Source organism: Lemur catta, chromosome 11 (assembly GCF_020740605.2).
Source record: "Lemur catta isolate mLemCat1 chromosome 11, mLemCat1.pri, whole genome shotgun sequence".
NCBI lineage: Eukaryota > Metazoa > Chordata > Mammalia > Primates > Lemuridae > Lemur > Lemur catta.
This window is the reverse complement of record NC_059138.1, coordinates 19,955,548-19,974,765: the sequence shown is the minus strand read 5'-3', so window position 1 is coordinate 19,974,765 and position 19,218 is coordinate 19,955,548. Positions and strand designations below refer to the sequence as shown.

Below are 19,218 nucleotides of genomic sequence, written 5' to 3'. Positions count from 1 at the left end.
CTCCTGTCTGGTGGAGGACACTCCTGGATTCCCAAGTTGAAAATCACAGAGACAGTCACTACTCTCTAAGGCGTTTGCTCTGTAATTCAAATAAGGAGCAGAGCTGAAAGGAGAGGGAGAAAATAATCCTGCTCACAACTAGCGAGGTAAAAGGATGGACAAAAGTCACACGGAGTTGACTCTTGTGGTCTAGAACTGATGATTCCCTCTGTCACTTACTGTGACTTACACAGATCTCTTTCCCCATGCTTTCGGCCATTTATCACTGAAACTATTGGCCAAATAAGTTGGGGTCACCAGGGAATTAACCGTGTCATCCATATCCTTGATTACTGGAGAAAAGCAGCTGCTGACCTTTCAAAATTCCACTGGTTGACTTTTGCTCATCTTATAAAGAACTACTGAATTCATGGACTGTCAAGCAAGTCATAAATTTATAATGTGTTCAAAATAAAACCAACCATAAAATTTCATCTCATTCATTCACCAAGTTTTTTTTTTTTTTTTTTTTTGGTGTGTGTGGGGTGTTATCTACTATATATATAAAAACTAGATAGCCAACCTAGGGTGGAGGTAAGATTGAAATAGGGCAAATAAGATTTCCAGATTTCCTTTGGTTACTTAATAATTTTGGGCTAATTAGTAGATCTTTACCTTCCACCCACTTTACCAGCTCCGAAGGAGTTGCAATATTAATAGATTTGAGTTTTTTACTTTGATTTTCCCCTGCCTGCAATCTGTGAACATTAAAAAAGTGAAATTCTATAAGAAAGGAAGAGTAGTCAAAAACCTATATATCTCATCAACTGGAGAATCCCACATTGCACATGATCAAGCAGTTGTTAAAAATGAAAAACCTGGTAGGCAGAGGACCCTAAAAGATGACAGGCAGCCCCTTGAGGAAAACTTCAATAAAACCAATCAGGAATACCCTCAGATAGGCAGGCAGACTTCAAAGAAGAAATGGTTTTGAGATTGAAAGTAACATACTCTAAACTAAATTGAACCCAACTTCAATGGGAAAAAACCCACACCTCTAGCTGTTTTGAGGGCACACATATGGCAAGCTGGAGCAGCCCACCACAAAGACATCCTATGATACCGTGGCCCAGACCCAGCTGGCCACAGAGCTTGCCACGCTGTACTTAGTTTACTGAATGCTAACAAGCTGCAAATGGAATAATACATCCTGCCACCAACCTGCTAAAAGGTGAATTCAAGAATGTGCACAATTACTGAGAGGGTCTTATGGGTGGATAAAATATACAAGAGGTCTGAACTCAGTAGATTCGGCTATCTTCTCATGTTAGTCCATGGGGATCGTTTAAAGATAGAATAAGGTCTCAACGAAGAGGGTCATGCAGGCAAAACACCTCCCCCTCCTCACACCTCTCAAAACGAAAAAGATAGAACTACTGGTAGGGTTGTAGGGTTTAAGAATTAATAGTTAAACACACAAAGAATTTTTGCAATATACATGACAGATATATTTAATCTCACTTAATGGCAGCATTTTGGTTTTTAAGTATTCCAAGCTAGAAACAGGTATTTCTGTGAAGTGTGGAAAAGGGCAATGTGCAAAGATGTAGGGCACTAAAACCTGGAGAAAAACCAGGTGCATTCTGCCAAGAGCCAGATCACCAGGTTACTAACCTGAGATGTGTAGTTATGTAACACCGGCTGTTGTAAAGCATTCCAAATCCACTTAAAAAATCATTTCCCATTCATTGCCTCACTGCAGCTCCTTTCCCCGAAAGTATTTAAACTGCAGAGGGCTGCAGGAGAAATTTAATGCTGCTACATAGATCAGAAGAAAGAAAATAAGCCTTTTCATCAAAAACACTGCTGTTGTTGCCTTGTCAATCTCAAAACACTTCTTGGCTTTCTTTGGTGTTTTTCAGAGGTCATTCATCCTAGTTCAAACCTGGTATGACCCTGCTTACCTTAAGAGATTGCAAGCTAAAACATGGTAATAGGATTTGTTATTAACCTTCCAGAAATGAGGGTAGTTAAACTGTAATTAGCTAGTTGGGTATTTTTGCTGTCATACTAAAACTCATTAATAAAGTTTTGAATTACTAGACCATAATTTAGTTGTCAATAATGTCAGAAAATGACAAGAGATAACTTCATGCAATTACAGCCTAAGTGTCCATACACGGGGAAAACCTTTACCCACACAGAGCAATCATAAGCAAAGGAACAGAAAACAAATCAGCGTTGCTAGTCCATATAATCAAGAAGGAAACAATAACCCCAAAGAAAGTAAAACATAGTTGTGGCTGTCCTTTCAGAGCCAGACCCTGGATGGCTCATGTCCCATAATCCACAAAGCCTGGACTACTGCATGGTGCTAATGTTGACCACCAGTGAATGTGATATTTTTAATTAATTTCCACTAAATTATTCAACCTAAGACGACATTGTTTTTCTATGTATAACTAGTTAGACTCCTGAGCCACGTATCAATATACATCTGAAGTTTTCCAAGGAGACAGATAAAGGAGGTTGGTCATGGAGCTAGCTAAGTACCACTGAAGCAGCAAATTCAAAACTCAATATTTTTCTTCTTTATGCATGACAGGTGACATTACTCCCACAGTATTGGAGAGAAACTGTTCTCCCTGACCTCTATCTAGAAGACTCACAATGACATCCGGGTGTTCCAAAGGCAGAATGATGCTTGTGATTCCAACATGGATGGATCAATACTGAGTTCTCAAGCTGTTCAAATAAGAGTTGTTGGCCAATCATCCATGCAGACATATACACATATTTCTTGTCTGTGTAACTACACTAAAACATCTAGAAACAGCAACATAAGGCATTATTTTAAGATATAATTATCTTCAACTAAAATTTGAATTATTTGGGAAGATTCACAGGGTATCTTCCTGAAAGGGGGATGGGATAACAAATAAATTTATAAATTTTTCTAAATGTCTGATAAAACAAACTTTGTTTCTCTTGCCTAATCTCAAAGTCCCTGAAGCATTCCTCATGTTGCAGTCAATTTCATTTGTCTGTTACTAAGTCCCCAGATGACTCCAGGTGAAGTAACTTTCCCCCCAGCAAAATAGGAGTAGGAGTATCTAGCCCATTCGCTATCAACCCTAAGGGTGAGGATGTAAACTGACCAATTTTTAAAGAAAATTGTCTTCCACTTCACTTGTCTACAACTTAATCCACAATATAAGCAATTTAACAAGTCAAGGAATGAGTAAAAGGAAAGTTGGAGACTCACATTCGTAGGGGTCAAGCATGCATGGCCCAGAACGATGGGATGGGAGGGAGATTAAAGCTGTATTGCAAGAAAAGTACTTGAGCCCCAAGAGTGTCGGCTCATAAGGCAACTACGGATTAAATATATTTTGGAGGAAAAAAGGAAAACTGGAAAATAGGGAGCTTAAAAAGCTACCTGTGGCTTAACAAACTCTCCTTCTATCAGTCCCTAAAATTGTATTTGTTTTGAAACTGAAATCCATATCCCCTTGGCTGCATTTTAAGTTTTCCAGAGCTTTTATCATTACTGTCTGGAAGAGCAGGAAGGGATGCAAAAAAAGATACTATCATACAGGAAGCCAAAATGAATCAATTTTGTCACCTGCTACTTTCTGTTTAATGTCACAAGAGTAACAATAGATAACTTCATACTTGATAGATAACTTCATACTGATGACAACCATCTTTATAAAATTAATTAGATTCCCCACTATAATTAGCTCTCTTGCAAAGTTAAATATAAAATTAAAAATTACTAGATGATTAGACCACAATTATACCAATTTTGAACTCTGAATGAACAAACTGCATATACACTTAGCAAAGATAAAACAGGATGAGAACAGAAGCAATGAGTCAACTGGGTTACCAGAAATCAATTTTGGGGGTAGGGGTGTGGTAAGGGGATAGGGGACTAAATTTACTACTAATGTGAACACTGTTTAATATCAGGTTATGATAAATATAAATCTGAAATTTCAATTGGGGATTGTTCTTATACTACAAATAGGTATACCTACAGTACATGCCTTGGGGCACACAATGGCAGGAAGTTTCACAACCCACTCCTCGTTCCTCACCATATTATATAGTAGAAGTCAGTGTTGAGACAAGTTTTAGGTGCCAAGCTGAGCCTCCTTTCAGTAGAATATTTTTGTTAACATGCCAACTTGCTCCTATTAGTTAGTTAGTATTAAATTAGATTTTTTTTTTTTTTTTTGTCCTTTGAACTAAGATTCTCTTAGGAATCACTGTAGGAAATGGAGTGATTCAGAACTCACCAATTATGAACTAACCTTCAACACCAGAGCTTTAGAAGTTAGTAATAAGAATTCAGTTCAGGCCAGGCGCAGTGGCTCACGCCTGTAATCCTAGCACTCTGGGAGGCCGAGGAAGGTGGATCGCTCGAGTTCAGGAGTTCAAGACCAGCCTGAGCAAGAGCCAGACCCCGTCTCTACTAAAAATAGAAAGAAATTATCTGGCCAACTAAAAATATACATAGAAAAAATTAGCTGGGCATGGTGGCATATGCCTGTAGTCCCAGCTACTTGGGAGGCTGAGGCAGAAGGATTGCTTAAGCCCAGGAGTTTGAGGTTGCTGTGAGCTAGGCTGACGCCATGGCACTCACTCTAGCCTGGGCAACAGAGCGAGATTCTGTCTCAAAAAAAAAAAAAAAGAATTCAGTTCAGATCTCAAGACCAGATAAGTCTAAAAAGCACGGTCACGTGAACTAATAACCCTTTCTACTAGTATAGTATTTGCCTTCTTTTAAATTTTTCCATGAAAGAAATGTTGAATTTTCTTGAGAAATAGTTTGTGTTTCGAGCAAAATGTCAAAACAATTCTCCCACGTTCAGTATACTTTTGACTATACTCTGAAAACAGTTTTTCTCAGCTTTCTGCACTTACCTGTAATGTTACTGTGTCCACACTCTTGTATTATAAAACACTTACAATAACTCATGTACATGTAATATGAAGTCTGCTTTCAGTTCACTTTGACCAATGTGGTTTAACTCTTGTTGCTTATTAAATGCTTTGCAAGCTAATACAAGAATATACTCTAACATTATATAAATATGACCAATTTTAATCATGTTGGCCTTCTGCTTTAAAACCAGTTCTGAACCTCATACACCTGCTGCTGATGGGAATGTAAAATGGTATAGCCATTTTGGAAAACCCTCTCAGTTCTTCAGATGATTAAACACGGAGTTACTATAGAATCCAGTCATTCCACTCCTAGGTATATACCCAAGAGAAATGAAAACATGTCTACATAAAAACTTACACACAAATATTTATAGAGGGATTATCCAGCCAAAAGGTGGAAACAACCCAAATGTTTACCATCTAAAAAATAAACAAATGTGGTGTATCCATACAATGGAATATTATTTGACCGTAAAAAGGAAATTCTGATCCACGCTACAACATGGATGAACCTTAAAAACACATTATGCAAAGTGAAAAAAGCCAGTCACAAAAGACTACATATTATGTAATTACATTTCTAAGAAATGCCCAGAACAGACAAATCTATAGAAACAAAAGGTAGATTAGTGGTTGCCCAGGGCTGGTGGGGTGGGAATTGCTAAAGGGTACCAGTTTCTTTTTGAAGTGATAGAAATGTTCTAAAATTGACAGTGGTGATGGTTGCACATAACTGAGTATGTTAAAAACTACTGAATTATACGCTTTAAATAGGTAAAAGTTGTATGTTTGTGAATTATAATAAAACTATTTAAAAAAAAAATCTGTTCTGAGGCATGAGGTACTTGAGAATAGCAAACCTCTTCCACAAAGCTTTTCTGATCAAGGGGAAACTAAAGTCCAATTTACTTCATTGTAATTGGAACCAGCTTGCAGTATTTTGATATGTACATTTCTAAAATGTGACTGTAGTTTAAGAAAACACATCATTACATCAGATATTCCAGGCAGCTTGCCATCAGACATTTTTACCAAAAAAACTATCTTAAAAGGAATCCATCTAATCAACTTCAGTGTGTATGTTCTTTTGTGTTGCCTCATCTCTTTATAAGCCATCATCTCCCTAAAACTGTCATGTTAAACAGCACTGGACATGATTAATTCACTCATTAAGACAGCCAGTAGTTGAACCCTTACTGTACATGAGGTACTCTTTTAGGGTGTGTGTTCAGCGAGTAAGACAAAGTCCCTGCTTTCATGGACTTACAAGCCAAGACAACAAGATAAATAATAAATACCAGTTTTAAAGCTTATTTAAAACAGGGTGCTGTGCTATAGAGGAGTGTGATGGACTGGCCACGAAAGGAGGCTTCTCTGAGAAGTGATATTTGAGGTGAGAAAAGTAGGTGCCAGCCATACAAAGATCAGCGGAGATAATTCAAGGTAGAAGAAATAATTCCTAAACAGCAGAAGCGCGGGTGGTTGGGGGTTTTAACTGTGTGCTGCTGGTGACCAACCTTGCTCTGTGATTCTCGTTTACCAACCTAGTACAAGGATGTCAGGCAAAGGTGATTTGCAAACTCTGGCTGGACTAAGATGGCTTACCTACCTTAGACCATTACAAGGTCTCAGAACTCTCCAACAAGTTTAAGTCCAGGCTACGTGATCTGTCCCTCCCTTTCTTGTGCCTCTCAGCAACTGTTACTTGCATCATTCATTCTTTGAAGACATGTTGGTGAGAAGTACTGTGCTAGAAGTCCCAGGACTTACAGACAAATCAGACATGCACCTGACAGCCCTTTAGGAAGGAAATAATCTAGCAGCACAAAAAATATAGGCGTAAACAACAAATACAAGGTGAAGAGTGGGCCACAAAAAAGATATAAAATGTAAGGGTATCCAGAGGTTACTTCCAGCTGGAGAATCAGAGGAAGCCTCATGAGCACCTGAGCAGGGAGTCTATGAAGCCTGAGGATGTAGACATGTGGGGGAATAAACAGATTCGCTGTGTCCCTAATTAACTTTAAATATATACTTGACCCTTGAACAACCAGGTTTAAATGACACGGGTCCACTTACATGTGGGTTTTTTCCAATATACACAGCTGGCCCTCCGTATCAGCTGGTTCTGCTTGAGTATTCAGAGGGCCAACTTTCCTTATCTGCAGGTTCTGCAGGGACGTCCGTATGTGAGGACTTCGGTATCTATGGGCGGCCATGGAACCAATTCTCCCGCAGATGCCGAGGGATGACTATATTTTAAAATATTTTCAGCTCCCCAACCAGGTTAAAAACTCAAGTAGGGAAGGCCTGATACTCCTTATAAATCTGTGATATTTGGCATAGTATTTTTCAGAGTTGGGCAATTCATTTGTTGACTCACTGTAAGAGTTGAGTTGTCAATTTCAGCACTGAATGTAGCCTAAATTATTCTTTACTTCATAAGAAGGTTTTGACCTTTGAAACAGATTATCCCCCAAACTTCTTACCACATCATTCATCTCTTGTTTCAGAGGGACATTCTTAAGAGTTCTTCCAAAATGAAAAAGTATTACATATAAATATGTATACACAATGTACTTCTGAATACAACATCTATAAAATGTTTGCATGTGTGTTTGTGTCTGCATATGTGTATCACGGTACCTTAAGTTCAGAATCTCACAAAGCTATTTTAAATTTCCACTGCTAAAATGAAGTTTGTACTTGAGAAAATATTTTTTTCACTGATCAAACTTTCCCATCCAGTCCCTCAAAATCCCTTCCCATTCCCAACGAAACATCTTAAAGCAGAAAAGAAAAGCCAAACAACATTTTTTAGGCAGCGTCTCAACATCTCCAAAGAATATTCCATGGCCAAACTCACCATAGAGAGCTGTCCAAGTTTGATTAATTACATCTAGACACACAGTTCCTGACCTGAAACAGATGGAAAGAATGGCATTTTTTTAAAAATTAGAAAGTTAGTTGCATGTATCTGGCAACTAATTTTATTTATCAAGAGAAATACTTTCAACAGATCCTTAAAAAAAGAAAAGGACCCCAATTGGGGAAAACTATGAGGAGAATATTTGCAAGGTCATAAGCATCTCCTTACAAACTAAAAGGGAAAAATTGTAACTATACAATGGAGAAACCAGACAACACCTGAACTAGGTGATCAGAATTAACACTGAGAACACAAAGGGGCAGACAGACCTTGTGTGCCTCCGAATATGATACCCTGAAGAGGACACAATCTCACTTGGTGGTTTTCTGGCCTGAAATGCATGCATGCCCTGCATCTAATAAGGAAACATCAGACAAACCCAAGTAAAGTAACAATCTATAAAATGATCTATATTCCTCAAAAATGTGAATTTTATAAAAGATAATGGCAGGCTGAAGAACTGTTCCTGGTTAATATAGTTTAAAGAAACATGACAACTAAATGTAATGTGATTCTGGAAAAGCAAAAAAGATAAAAAGCACTAAAAAGTACATTACTAGAATATGGCAGTAGATTAGGTAAAAAGCACTGCATTAATATTAAATTCCTGAATCTGATGACTATACTGTGGTTACATAAGAGAACATCCTTGTTGTTAGGATGACTGATACAATGAAATATTAAAGGACAAAGGGGCACGATGTATGCACACATACAACCTACTCAAACAGTGTTCAGAAAATCCTCATATGCACGTGTGTGAGAGACAGCAAAATTTAGTGCCATGACACATGATAAAAACTGCACCCCAAATAATCATGTATTCTAAATAGCACTGGAAGTACAAAACTGGTTCACTGGAATATTTTAAAGTATCACTAATACAATATTAGAAGGAAAGAAAGTGGTAATTAAAATTCACTAACTGAAATGAAACTACAGTCATTCATGTTTGCCTTACTCTCAAGAACTGAGAAATAAGCACTGAAAATAGTAAATCTGTATACTGACAACAGATCTCTAAATTGTGTTTATATAAAGAGAACTGAGATGTGGAATACTACAACTATTAGCTGGGTATCAAGAAAAATGAAGGGCTGAGTCATGATAACGGAAAAAACTAAGTAGTATAAAAGTAGAATTTGAAATAAAGTGGTTTAGAATATCATATCCCTAGGATTCTACAGTTTACATGACCATTCATATAGTCTTAACTTCTGACAAAATCCAAAAAGATAACTGAGAGATTTTTTTTTTTAATAATGGGGGGGGACTCTAATCAAGAGCAGTTGCTCCTAAAATTTAAACATTTTAAAATAGTTACTTACGCTTCATCAATGTTGGGATGGAAAATTTTATTCATGAATCCTGTAAAAAGAGATGTTAATTAGCAGCAAAAAGTACCCAGAGAACAATTAAAGTACTTCAGTATTGGAAATAAATATTTCAGTAGTGGAAAAAGATGGTAATACTTGTAAGTCATTATTTTCAACCTTAGATCTTTGGTTACTCATAAGACTATATTTTCCTGGCAGCTCCAATTACTTGAAATATATCAGAAATCTATTAACAAGCGAGCAAACTTCGGGAGCAATGCAGCTTATACAAAATAATTATTACAGCAATTGTTTTCTGCGCTATGAAGGTACTTGCCAAAAGAGAAATTATAATACTGTTTTATAACTAGTGTCATGATAAAAGTTGAAACTTCGCTCTGACTCTCCCTTCTAAAAGTTTTACAGTTCAAGCTCTAAATCTGGAGGTTCTGCATTTGAACTTCTTCTAAAGCTCATTTACTGCTATCTTCAGCTACGCCGCCACTGTGTTCGGAACATGAATGAGGCTGTTGAAATGCTAAAGCAATACTGCTTCCAAACAACAAAGGATTTCATAAGAACAGTGACCAAAATATTTCCTTTAACTTTAGTCTACTCATTCAGGGAAACCCAGTTTTGATTAAAATTGGGGCAACGAAGTAATGAGGCAAGGAATTAAAAAAAAGAAATCTCTAAGATAGCTATATCTGTTGGGGATTTACATTTTTCAAATTTATGCCTATAAAAACAAGTACACACTTTAACACACTGCTATTTAAATTCCAAGGAAAACTTCTGTCTTAACCTAAAATCAGTTATTTAGTCAGTCTGTGTATGTGACAATATGACATGATTCTGAGGCAGAGATCCACTGTCAAAGCTGTCATTTTGTCATCCTTATCACCTCATTTCCCTTTAGGACTCCCTTATTCTGTTCTTGCACTTTCAATATACTGAAATTCCTCACTAAGGGGATTCTCACGAACCCCACCCTCCTCACCCCAGCCCCGCCATGTTCCCTCTCATTCATTCAGAACATATTTGGTCAGCACTTGCATGTCAGGCATTGTGTTTGTTCAGAGTACAAAAAAAGAGACATGAAGAAATAACTGACATGTGGACAAAGTACTGACACAGAGCAGGGTACACACAGTAAGAGGAAGAGTCGGGAAAGACGCAGAGCAGTGGCAACAGAGGAGCCACCTCAAGTGAGGAGCTTGAGAGGCTGTCCCCAAAAACCTAAGAAACTTCCCGAGAATTAGAAAACAGGGCTAAGAATACAAAATCCGAGGTAATCCAGTCTGTGACTGCTTCAGCTGCTCCAAATACTAATTGTGCTAATTTTTGTTTTTAAATGTTTTGTGTTGAAATAGCTTAATGTTTTATCTACTACTATAAGGGAGGCCATGTGATGTTTAAATTACTCTGATGCAAAAGAAAAACTTTGTGTCCAGTATTAATTTTCCATCCAGGTAATTAAAGATGTTTCAAAGTTTAGATTTAAGAGGTATGTGGTGTATGAAGAGATTGTAATAAACTGATGGGAATATTCATGTCTTAAGAGAAAAAAAAAAAGCAGAGTAAAAAATTCTACATAACCCTAGAAAAATATTAACATACATGTCCAAGACAACCCCATGATCCATGAGGATATTTGTAGCAGCACTGTATACAAAAGCCAAGAACCAAATTCAACCCTCTCAATGGGATTGGACACATTGTAGTACATCCATCTATTGAGAGTCCTACACAGCCAAAAGAACTGAACTAGATCAATATGTAGCAACGTGGATAAATCTAAAGCTGAGTAAAACAAAAGAGTTGCAGAATGATATTTTTACAGTATGATGCCATTTAAATAAACTAAAACAAAGCAATACTACCTATTTAACAAGTATAGGAAAACCATACTAGACCAACACACACCAAACTTGCAAAAGTAATTATTTCAGTTAGGGTACAGGGCCATGGTGGGAATAGGGAAGGGAATGAGAAATAGTGGTTAAAATGACTTTATCTAACAATATATTCCTTTCAAAAAGAGACAGAGTGCTTGTATATTATTTGCTGTTTTTTTAAGTGTGCACATAGATAACCTGGAAGCAAATATGTATAAATGTTAACAGTGCTGAATTCTTAGTGGGGGGAATATATTCTCCATTGTACTTTTCAAATTCCATCACCCCCACCACCATCCGTGAACCAGAACTAGGATCACAACAATCAAAAAGGGATAGAAGGAAACCAAACAAGTGTTAATGGTAGTCATCTTTGAAAGACTCTCCCATTATTTCTACTTGTACTTTTTTGACTCTCCTAAATTTCTACAATGTGTAATTTTAATAGTTGGGAAAAAAAAACAGTATCAAACATTCTAAAATACACTTAATTATACATAGTTTAACTAGTGCAGGGTCAGCAAAACTATTTGATTTGAAGTCTCCTATCTTAAACAATCTTGTTTAAATAATACAATTCAGCCAAGCGTGGTAGCACTCTGGAAGGCAGAAGTGGGAGGATCACTTGAGCCCAGGAGTTCAAGACCAGCCTGAGCAAGAGTGAGACCCTGTCTCTACTAAAAATAGAAAAAATTAGCCAGGCAACTAGAAATGGAAACAAAAAAATTAGCTAGGCATGGTGGCGAGCACCTGTAATCTCAGCTACTGAGGAGGCTGAGGCAGGAGCATCTCGCTTGAGTCCAGCAGTTTGAGACCAGCCTGTGAGTCAGGCTGATGCCACGGCACTCTAGCCTGGGCAACAGAGACCACCCCCCCCCAAAAAAATTTTTTTAATATAAAAATTTTAAAAATAAATAAATACAATTCACCACCAAAAAAAAAAAATGAGAAGATTCTAGGTCATAAGGTGTGCGTGTGTGGTCCTCAAGATCAGTTATATACAAGAATATACTGCTAGCACAACTGCCAGGAAACTTTCTGATGAGTGGGCAGCAATGTTGAGCCACCGTGGTTTAATTCACAAGAATGGTTCTACTATGTGAAAAGGATTTTGCTTGAAGCTATCTTTAAGAATTCAAAATGTGTTCTTGATACTTAAAATCCTGCCTCCACTAGAACTCTCAAAACTAACACCCAGTGAAGCAACATCTATGGCAAAAGTTCCCAATGCTGGCTACAGAGAAGAATCACCTGGAAAGCTCTTCAGAAAACAAAGTAAGTGCTACATTAGAAGGTGGTGAGTGTTTATGGAGGAAAACACAGCAAAGGAGGGGGACAGAAATAGGAAGGCTAAGGAGAGGGTTGCAATTTAAGAGAGAAGGTCAGGCAGACCTTCCTGAGAAGGTGACTTACTTTGAAGGAGGTGCCATTCGGTACCTAGGAACGAGTGTCTATGTATTATAGCATGAACAGCCAGGTGTGAGGTGCATCAGGAGTTTGCTTGATGTATTTGAAGAACAGCAAAGACATTAGTGACACTGAGGGGAAGTGAGTGAGGAGCAGAAGTGAGTGGGGTCAAGGTGATCGGCATTTGATGCCCTTTTAGGGACGCTGGCTTTCACTCTGAGGGAGATGGGAAACCACTGAGACTAGTGCCCGAACAATGATATATTCATATCCTTGTTTGTTTTGTTTTGTTTTTAACAAATGGCTTGTTTCCTAAAAAAGGCTAGTTGAGGAACAGCCTTAGCACCTCATAGCACCTCAGTGCTGAGGAAAGAAAGATGGGAACAGCAGATCCCAAACAAAATGGAATGGGAATTCTACAGCTTCAATTTTGATGTGACAGGGCACTTTAAAGGTTTAAGAAAATAGCTATGTGAGGGCAAGGCACAGTGGCTCACATCTGTAATCTTAACACTTTGGGAGGTTGAGGTGGAAGGATCATCTGAGCCCAGGAGTTCAAGAACAGCCTGGGCAACACAGTGAGACCCCGTCTCTACAAAAAATTTAAAAATTAGCCGGGTGTGGTGACATGCACCTGTAAGTCCCAGCTACTCAGGAGGATGGCTTGAGCCCAGGAGTTTGAGGTTGCAGCGAGTTATGATGACACCACTGCACTCCAGCCCAGGTGACAGAGCGAGACTCTGCCTGAAAGAGAAGAGAAGAGAAGAGAAGAGAAGAGAAGAGAAGAGAAGAGAAGAGAAGAGAAGAGAAGAGAAGAGAAGAGAGGAGAGGAGAGGAGAGGTACAGAGAGCTTTAAATCTCTATCAAAACTGTCTATGAAAGATTAAGGTGCTTCCCTCATTGTACATGGACTGGAGAGTACATTTGGAATTAATATAGTTTCTATACTGTTTTCAATTAAATCTAGATTTGGCTTGGTTGAGTCCAGGAATAAGTAACAGAGAGGTCCAAAAAGGACTTAGTAAACACATGCTTTAGCAATAAATGGGTTGGAACCCAGTCCCCAGTGCCCCTGCTAAGAATAAAACACCATGTGAATTCTGGGACAGAGGGCAGAATCAGACCACAAAGAGCAAAGTACTAAACAGGGACAAGGATTCCAGCTCCAACTCTATTATCAACTGCAGGCCTTGGACAAGCTACTTCACTTCTGTGAGTCTGTTTCTTTACCTACAAAGAGAAACAGCCGAACCACATGATCTCCAAAATCTCTACTCTTATTTCTAGATGCTCTATCAGCTTTAAAAATCTAGAATTTAGTAACAATGGCCAGAGCTCTGAGAACAGAGAACTTAAGGGAAAATATCCAATGGTTAAGTCCTTAAAGGAAATTAATTCTCTAAGGTAGCATTTTTAGATACAGAAGTATTCTGGAGAATACAGTACAAAACCACCAACATGCTAAAATATCATGAAGAGCCACAAAATCCTCTATTTCAAAGTATGTAGAAACAGAGTTGATAACCTTGACTTTGAGGAATAAGCACAGCCAGACCAACTCTACCAAAAAATACTTTCTAGACTAAAATGATCTCTTCCTATACCAGGTTTTTTTAGTAGTTAGAAAAATATCCAAAGCAAATAAACGAAAAGGGGCATATCTCCTTTACATTTGTTCTTGGACAAGCTATGGGCAGTGTTTCTGGCAAAGCCATCTACATTCAGGATACCGATACCAACAATGGGACTTTGGATGGGGAGGGGCAGAGATGGAGAAAGAACAGGCCAGGAATTCAGAAAAGGAACATTCTCAGGACTGAGTGTGTTGGCCCTGGCACAGTCTCCTTCCTTTTGGCAAGGCTGTCATCACATTAATGAATATGTCTCCAACAAAAGAATTTTCCCAACACTTGTTTCCATTCAACCAGGAACTATTTTGAAGATATTTTAAGAGAACATATTTTGAAAACTGCTTTTATGGAAACATAAGTGGAAGTAGCAAGTCGTTTTTAATCTACATGATTTAAGATTTTATTCACTACCAAACACTTCTAATGATATATTTCAGTGATCTGACCAGATAAAACTCAGAACTCCTTTGTTTAATCTTTTGGACAATTATTCTCTGGCATAGCTCTAGCACTTGTTAAAAAAAAGAGGCAAGGGAGACAGACAATAGCAATAAACATCCAGCTAAAATGCTCATGGGCCTCTGTCCCACATCTTTTAGCAGAAGAATTAGGTGATTTATAATTCTGAAGGAGGAGTCCAAATCATGCTTAAGTGATACAAAACTATATATCTTAAAAAACAAAAAGCATAGATTACAATTAAAAAAATGCCTTGCTTTTGCTTGTTCCACTCTAATACTCAATTGCTCTGGAATAACAAATCTCTTGACCCACAGGCTAATTGGCAGAGAACATAAATAACACCATGCCAAGTCATGCTGAAAACTGGTTTTTATTTCAGCCTGTGCTCAATCCGAGGAAGGGGTCTGTACAAAGTTCTATACACTTTTGAGTAACTTCTGATACTGGGATCAATATGTAAGTAAATGAGACAAAAATTCATCCTTTTTTTCGCCTTTGTTTCCTTTGAGAGGATATTAATGACCAAATTTGTGGGTAGATGAAATACCCTGGTCCAATCATCTATCCAGAAATTTCACTTGGAATTATTTTGATGAATGAGAGGTTAGACAAATGACTCATGAAACAAGGTAAAGCCACCCTAAGGTAAATACGTGAAAAGAGCCAAAGGCAAGAACGGTAGCTATAGCCCAGAGATCTGGACTGAAATGGTTCAGACAGCTGTAGCTGATACAATTTAATTATAAACTTACAAAAGTCCTGTGAGAAAACAGTAAGTGACTGCAGGAAGTCATTCTGATATTTTTTCTTCAGAACAAATGCCTACATAAAGTAGGCTATTCACAACCAAACTGATTAATCCTATTTTTTAAGTAGGTATAATTGTTTAAAATACACTTATTGAAGACTGAACCTTAACTTCCCTTGCAATATCTCAGACCATACATTTTTTAAAAGGGCAATAACGTGGATTTCCATTCCTAGCATGCAGGAGGTGACCGGAGCTGGAGTGTTTCAGCTGAGTAAGGGTGGGGACGCTGCCAGCTTCACTAGTGACAGCTGTACGCCAGCTGTGTGCATCAGTGCACAATCGGACAGATTTTCATCTTACCTCAGACAGCCAGGCCCAGCCCGTGGCAGCCTGTACCCGGGCAGAAGTCTCTTCACAGAGCTGAGCCTTTCCTACTCAGGAGAGATGGACCTGGGTTGGTCTCTTCTTGAGTGTGGAACCAAGCAAGGAACTCACTCTCAATGCCCTGTGTCATGGAAACTTCTGAACTGATCCTGTGGTGTGTGTTCAGGAGATCTAAACTCAACAAGGGGTCCTCTTTTCTGTTTCTTCCTTTCTCTGATAATATGGAGTCTGAGGAATGGGCTGGATGGATAAGAAAAGTTCATTTATAACTAAGAAAAGGTGAAGTGTTATCCTTCAGCAGCATAACCCTTTTACTAACCTAATGGATTACCAAAACCTTCAGCCTACTTTCCTATAGTTTCATTTTTGGAAGACTGTAACTTCTTTCCTGTCTCCACAGTTGATCTTTCAATAGCCTGGTCCTTCATATAACCACACTGGTGCAAATAGACAGTATTTATTTTCACAGTCAGAGCCAGTATAGTATAGAAATTGAAATCATAAGACCCAATTTCAAGTCCCTATCACTCTTACAATTGTGGTTAAAAGATCAGGTCTAATAGAAAAGAAACATTTAGGGTGATGGATATCCCAATTGCCCTGATTTGATCATTACACATTGTATACTTGTATCAAAATATTACACATATCCCAAAAGTATGTACAACTATGATATATCAATAATAAAAAAATACAAAAAAAATCAAGGCCAGGCGTGGTGGCTCACGCCTGTAATCCTAGCACTCTGGGAGGCTGAGGCGGGTGGATCGCTCGAGGTCAGGAGTTCGAGAGCAGCCTCAGCAAGAGCGAGACCCCGTCTCTACTAAAAATAGAAAGAAATTACCTGGCCAACTAAAAAATATATATAGAAAAAAATTAGCCGGGCATGATGGCACATGCCTGTAGTCCCAGCTACTCAGGAGGCTGAGGCAGTAGGATCGCTTGAGCCCAGGAGTTTGAGGTTGCTGTGAGCTAGGCTGACGCCACGGCACTCACTCTAGCCCAGGCAACACAGAGAGACTCTGTCTCAAAAAAAAAAAAAAAAAAAAAAAAGTCAGGCTCCAGTCAGAATGCCTAAGTACCACTGTCTGAGCCTTTGGGGCAAGTTATTTAATCTCTTTGCCTTTCTGTTCCCTTATTCCTAAAACTAGATTAAATAATGGTATCTCCACATCGGTGGACTGTCACGAAGATTAAACAAATTAATATATGTAAAGCATTTGAGCAGTAACTGGCACACAGTGAGCACTCAATAATGTCAGTATCAACTTAGCAAGCTTAGGCAAGTAATTTCATCTCACTTTCCTCATCTTAAAACTGAAAATGTCTGCCCTATACATCCCTCTTAATCCTTTAGGAATGGTCAAGAACATCAGGGGATATTTTGATTTAGAGATACTACGTTTCCTATAACCCCATCATATTGGAAATGGAAAATACAGTTACTATAATATTTATTATTAAAAAGACCATTCTGACTGTACTTGGTATGGTTTAAAAAAAATAAAAACACTGAACTGGAAGCCAGAAGACAGACTGCAGCTGGTTAGTAATGAAATATCTCAGCCTCATTTTTTCCATACTTAAAATCAGGCAACTGGATGATACAATCTCTGAACTTCCTTCTAATAATACGGGTTTCACTAACACAAGGAATATAAGCAAATCTCAAACTGCGTGAACAGGTTTTTCAAAGAGACATTATTCTTATTGTTTTCAAAAGAATTTCAGCTTAAAGAAAAAGGAATCCAAGAACACGTGTTTTCATTATGATACCAAATTCTGAAGGGAAAGAAATAGATTTAATGCCAAAAAGATGTCAGAATAACCAGTTCAAAAGCTAAAGGTCACCACTATAAAGTAGGAACTAACTAACCTAGGCAGCAAGTTTGCTAGAATTTTTACATAGCAAATGGAAAGATTATATAATAATGAGCTGTCAAAGGCAGAATTAAAACTGGCATAAATCAAGTTCAGGAAAGAAATGGACAAGTCCTCTGATAGTAACAAGCATATGCAAAAGCAAGTTTACCCTTAGAGGTGGCAGCCGGGGGAGGGAGTGGGAAAGCTAGCATGCTGTTTTTACTCTGGCTAAGAGCAAGATGATGTTGAATGGATTTACACACTAAAGGCTGCTCACAGCAGGTTTTCATATTAATAGGGCCAACGTGACCACTGGCTTCTTCCCTCACTGAGAACTTTAGCACCTGGCCCCAAGTTTCTCTCCACCCCAATTCCTGTCATTTTTGGTGACATTCCCCATTACCACACTGCTGACACCTTAGCCTCTCAGTTCCTTCAGCTTCTCCTCAATGATCTTTCCTATATTCCATTCCACTCTCCCCAGGACATACCTTGACCTTTGTCATCCCTGCAAACAGCTTCACCTCCACAATCACAAATTCAGACATCCCCTCTCCTACCAGTCTCCTACCCTTGCCAGAGAGCTTCCCACCCCATTAACCATTGTTTCACCTGTTAACTCTAATCTACTGATCCTTCCATTTTCTTCCCAGCTGCCAGCCCTCCTATCTTCACCCTCAGATTTAAGAGCCATCACCATCATCACTCCCTAGCAATCCTCTGCAAATCCCTTGCCCTCTCTCCTCTAAAATGCATGCCTAGCAAACCCACAACCATAAGGAGCTATACGTGGACTTGAGGGTGCCACTAGGTAGGCATTCATTCAATCATTCATGCAAATACTCTGCAGAAGAGACCCTGAGTGGTTAGGGGCTGGGAGTGTTAGTAAAACAGACCCAGGGGCTGCCTTCATGAGTTTACATCTACTGAGCTGGCAGGGAGGACGTAAGTAGACAAATACATACCAACTTGTCAACCTTTCATGGACTCAACATCACCTACACTCTCTTTCTTCAGCAGTTCCCTCATTCTCCAATGACTTCTACTACCATTTTCCTGTCATCGCCCACTTCCTGTCCCTGTCCTCTAGATCTCACTTTCATGTAACAGCCTTGCTCATTTTCTTTGGGAAGATGGGAGCCAACTGGCAGGACTCCCCCACTTCCATGGCCATTTCTAAAATCCTCCCTGCATACACACTCCTTTCTCCTGCCTCAGCCTGCCCAAACCTTCATGCTCTTCTCAAACACCAGGCCTCTGTGTTCTGACCTAGCCTTCTCCTTCCTCCCCAGAGCAGCACTCCTGCGGCCTCTACTGGAACCCCAGCATCACCAAGCTTTCCCTCTTTCCAGACAATTCCCTACAATGAGCATTGAAAAATCCTTCAGAAACTCCCATTTAAAAAAAATAAAAAACAGGCCGGGTGCGGTGGCTCACGCCTGTAATCCTAGCACTCTGGGAGGCCGAGGCGGGTGGATCGCTTGAGGTCAGGAGTTCGAGACCAGCCTGAGACCCCGTCTCTACTAAAAATAGAAAGAAATTATCTGGCCAACTAAAAATATATATAGCAAAAAAAATTAGCCGGGCATGGTGGCACATGCCTGTAGTCCCAGCTACTCGGGAGGCTGAGGCAGTAGGATCG

The 19,218-nt window shown here is 38.9% G+C and overlaps 1 protein-coding gene across 2 annotated transcripts in view; it reads right to left on the bottom strand.

Moving 5' to 3' along the window:
• UBE2H (ubiquitin conjugating enzyme E2 H) overlaps positions 1–19,218 on the bottom strand; it is a 98,068-nt gene that overhangs the window by 13,847 nt on the left and 65,003 nt on the right. The window contains exons 4-5 of one of the 2 annotated variants that reach the window (XM_045565505.1): positions 9,193–9,232; positions 7,802–7,854 (exon numbers count right to left, since the gene is read on the bottom strand). The exons of the other annotated variant lie outside the window; for it this stretch is intronic. Coding sequence (XP_045421461.1) covers positions 7,802–7,854; positions 9,193–9,232 — 93 coding nt within the window. The remainder of the gene's footprint in view (positions 1–7,801; positions 7,855–9,192; positions 9,233–19,218) is intronic. 2 annotated transcript variants of the gene reach the window in all.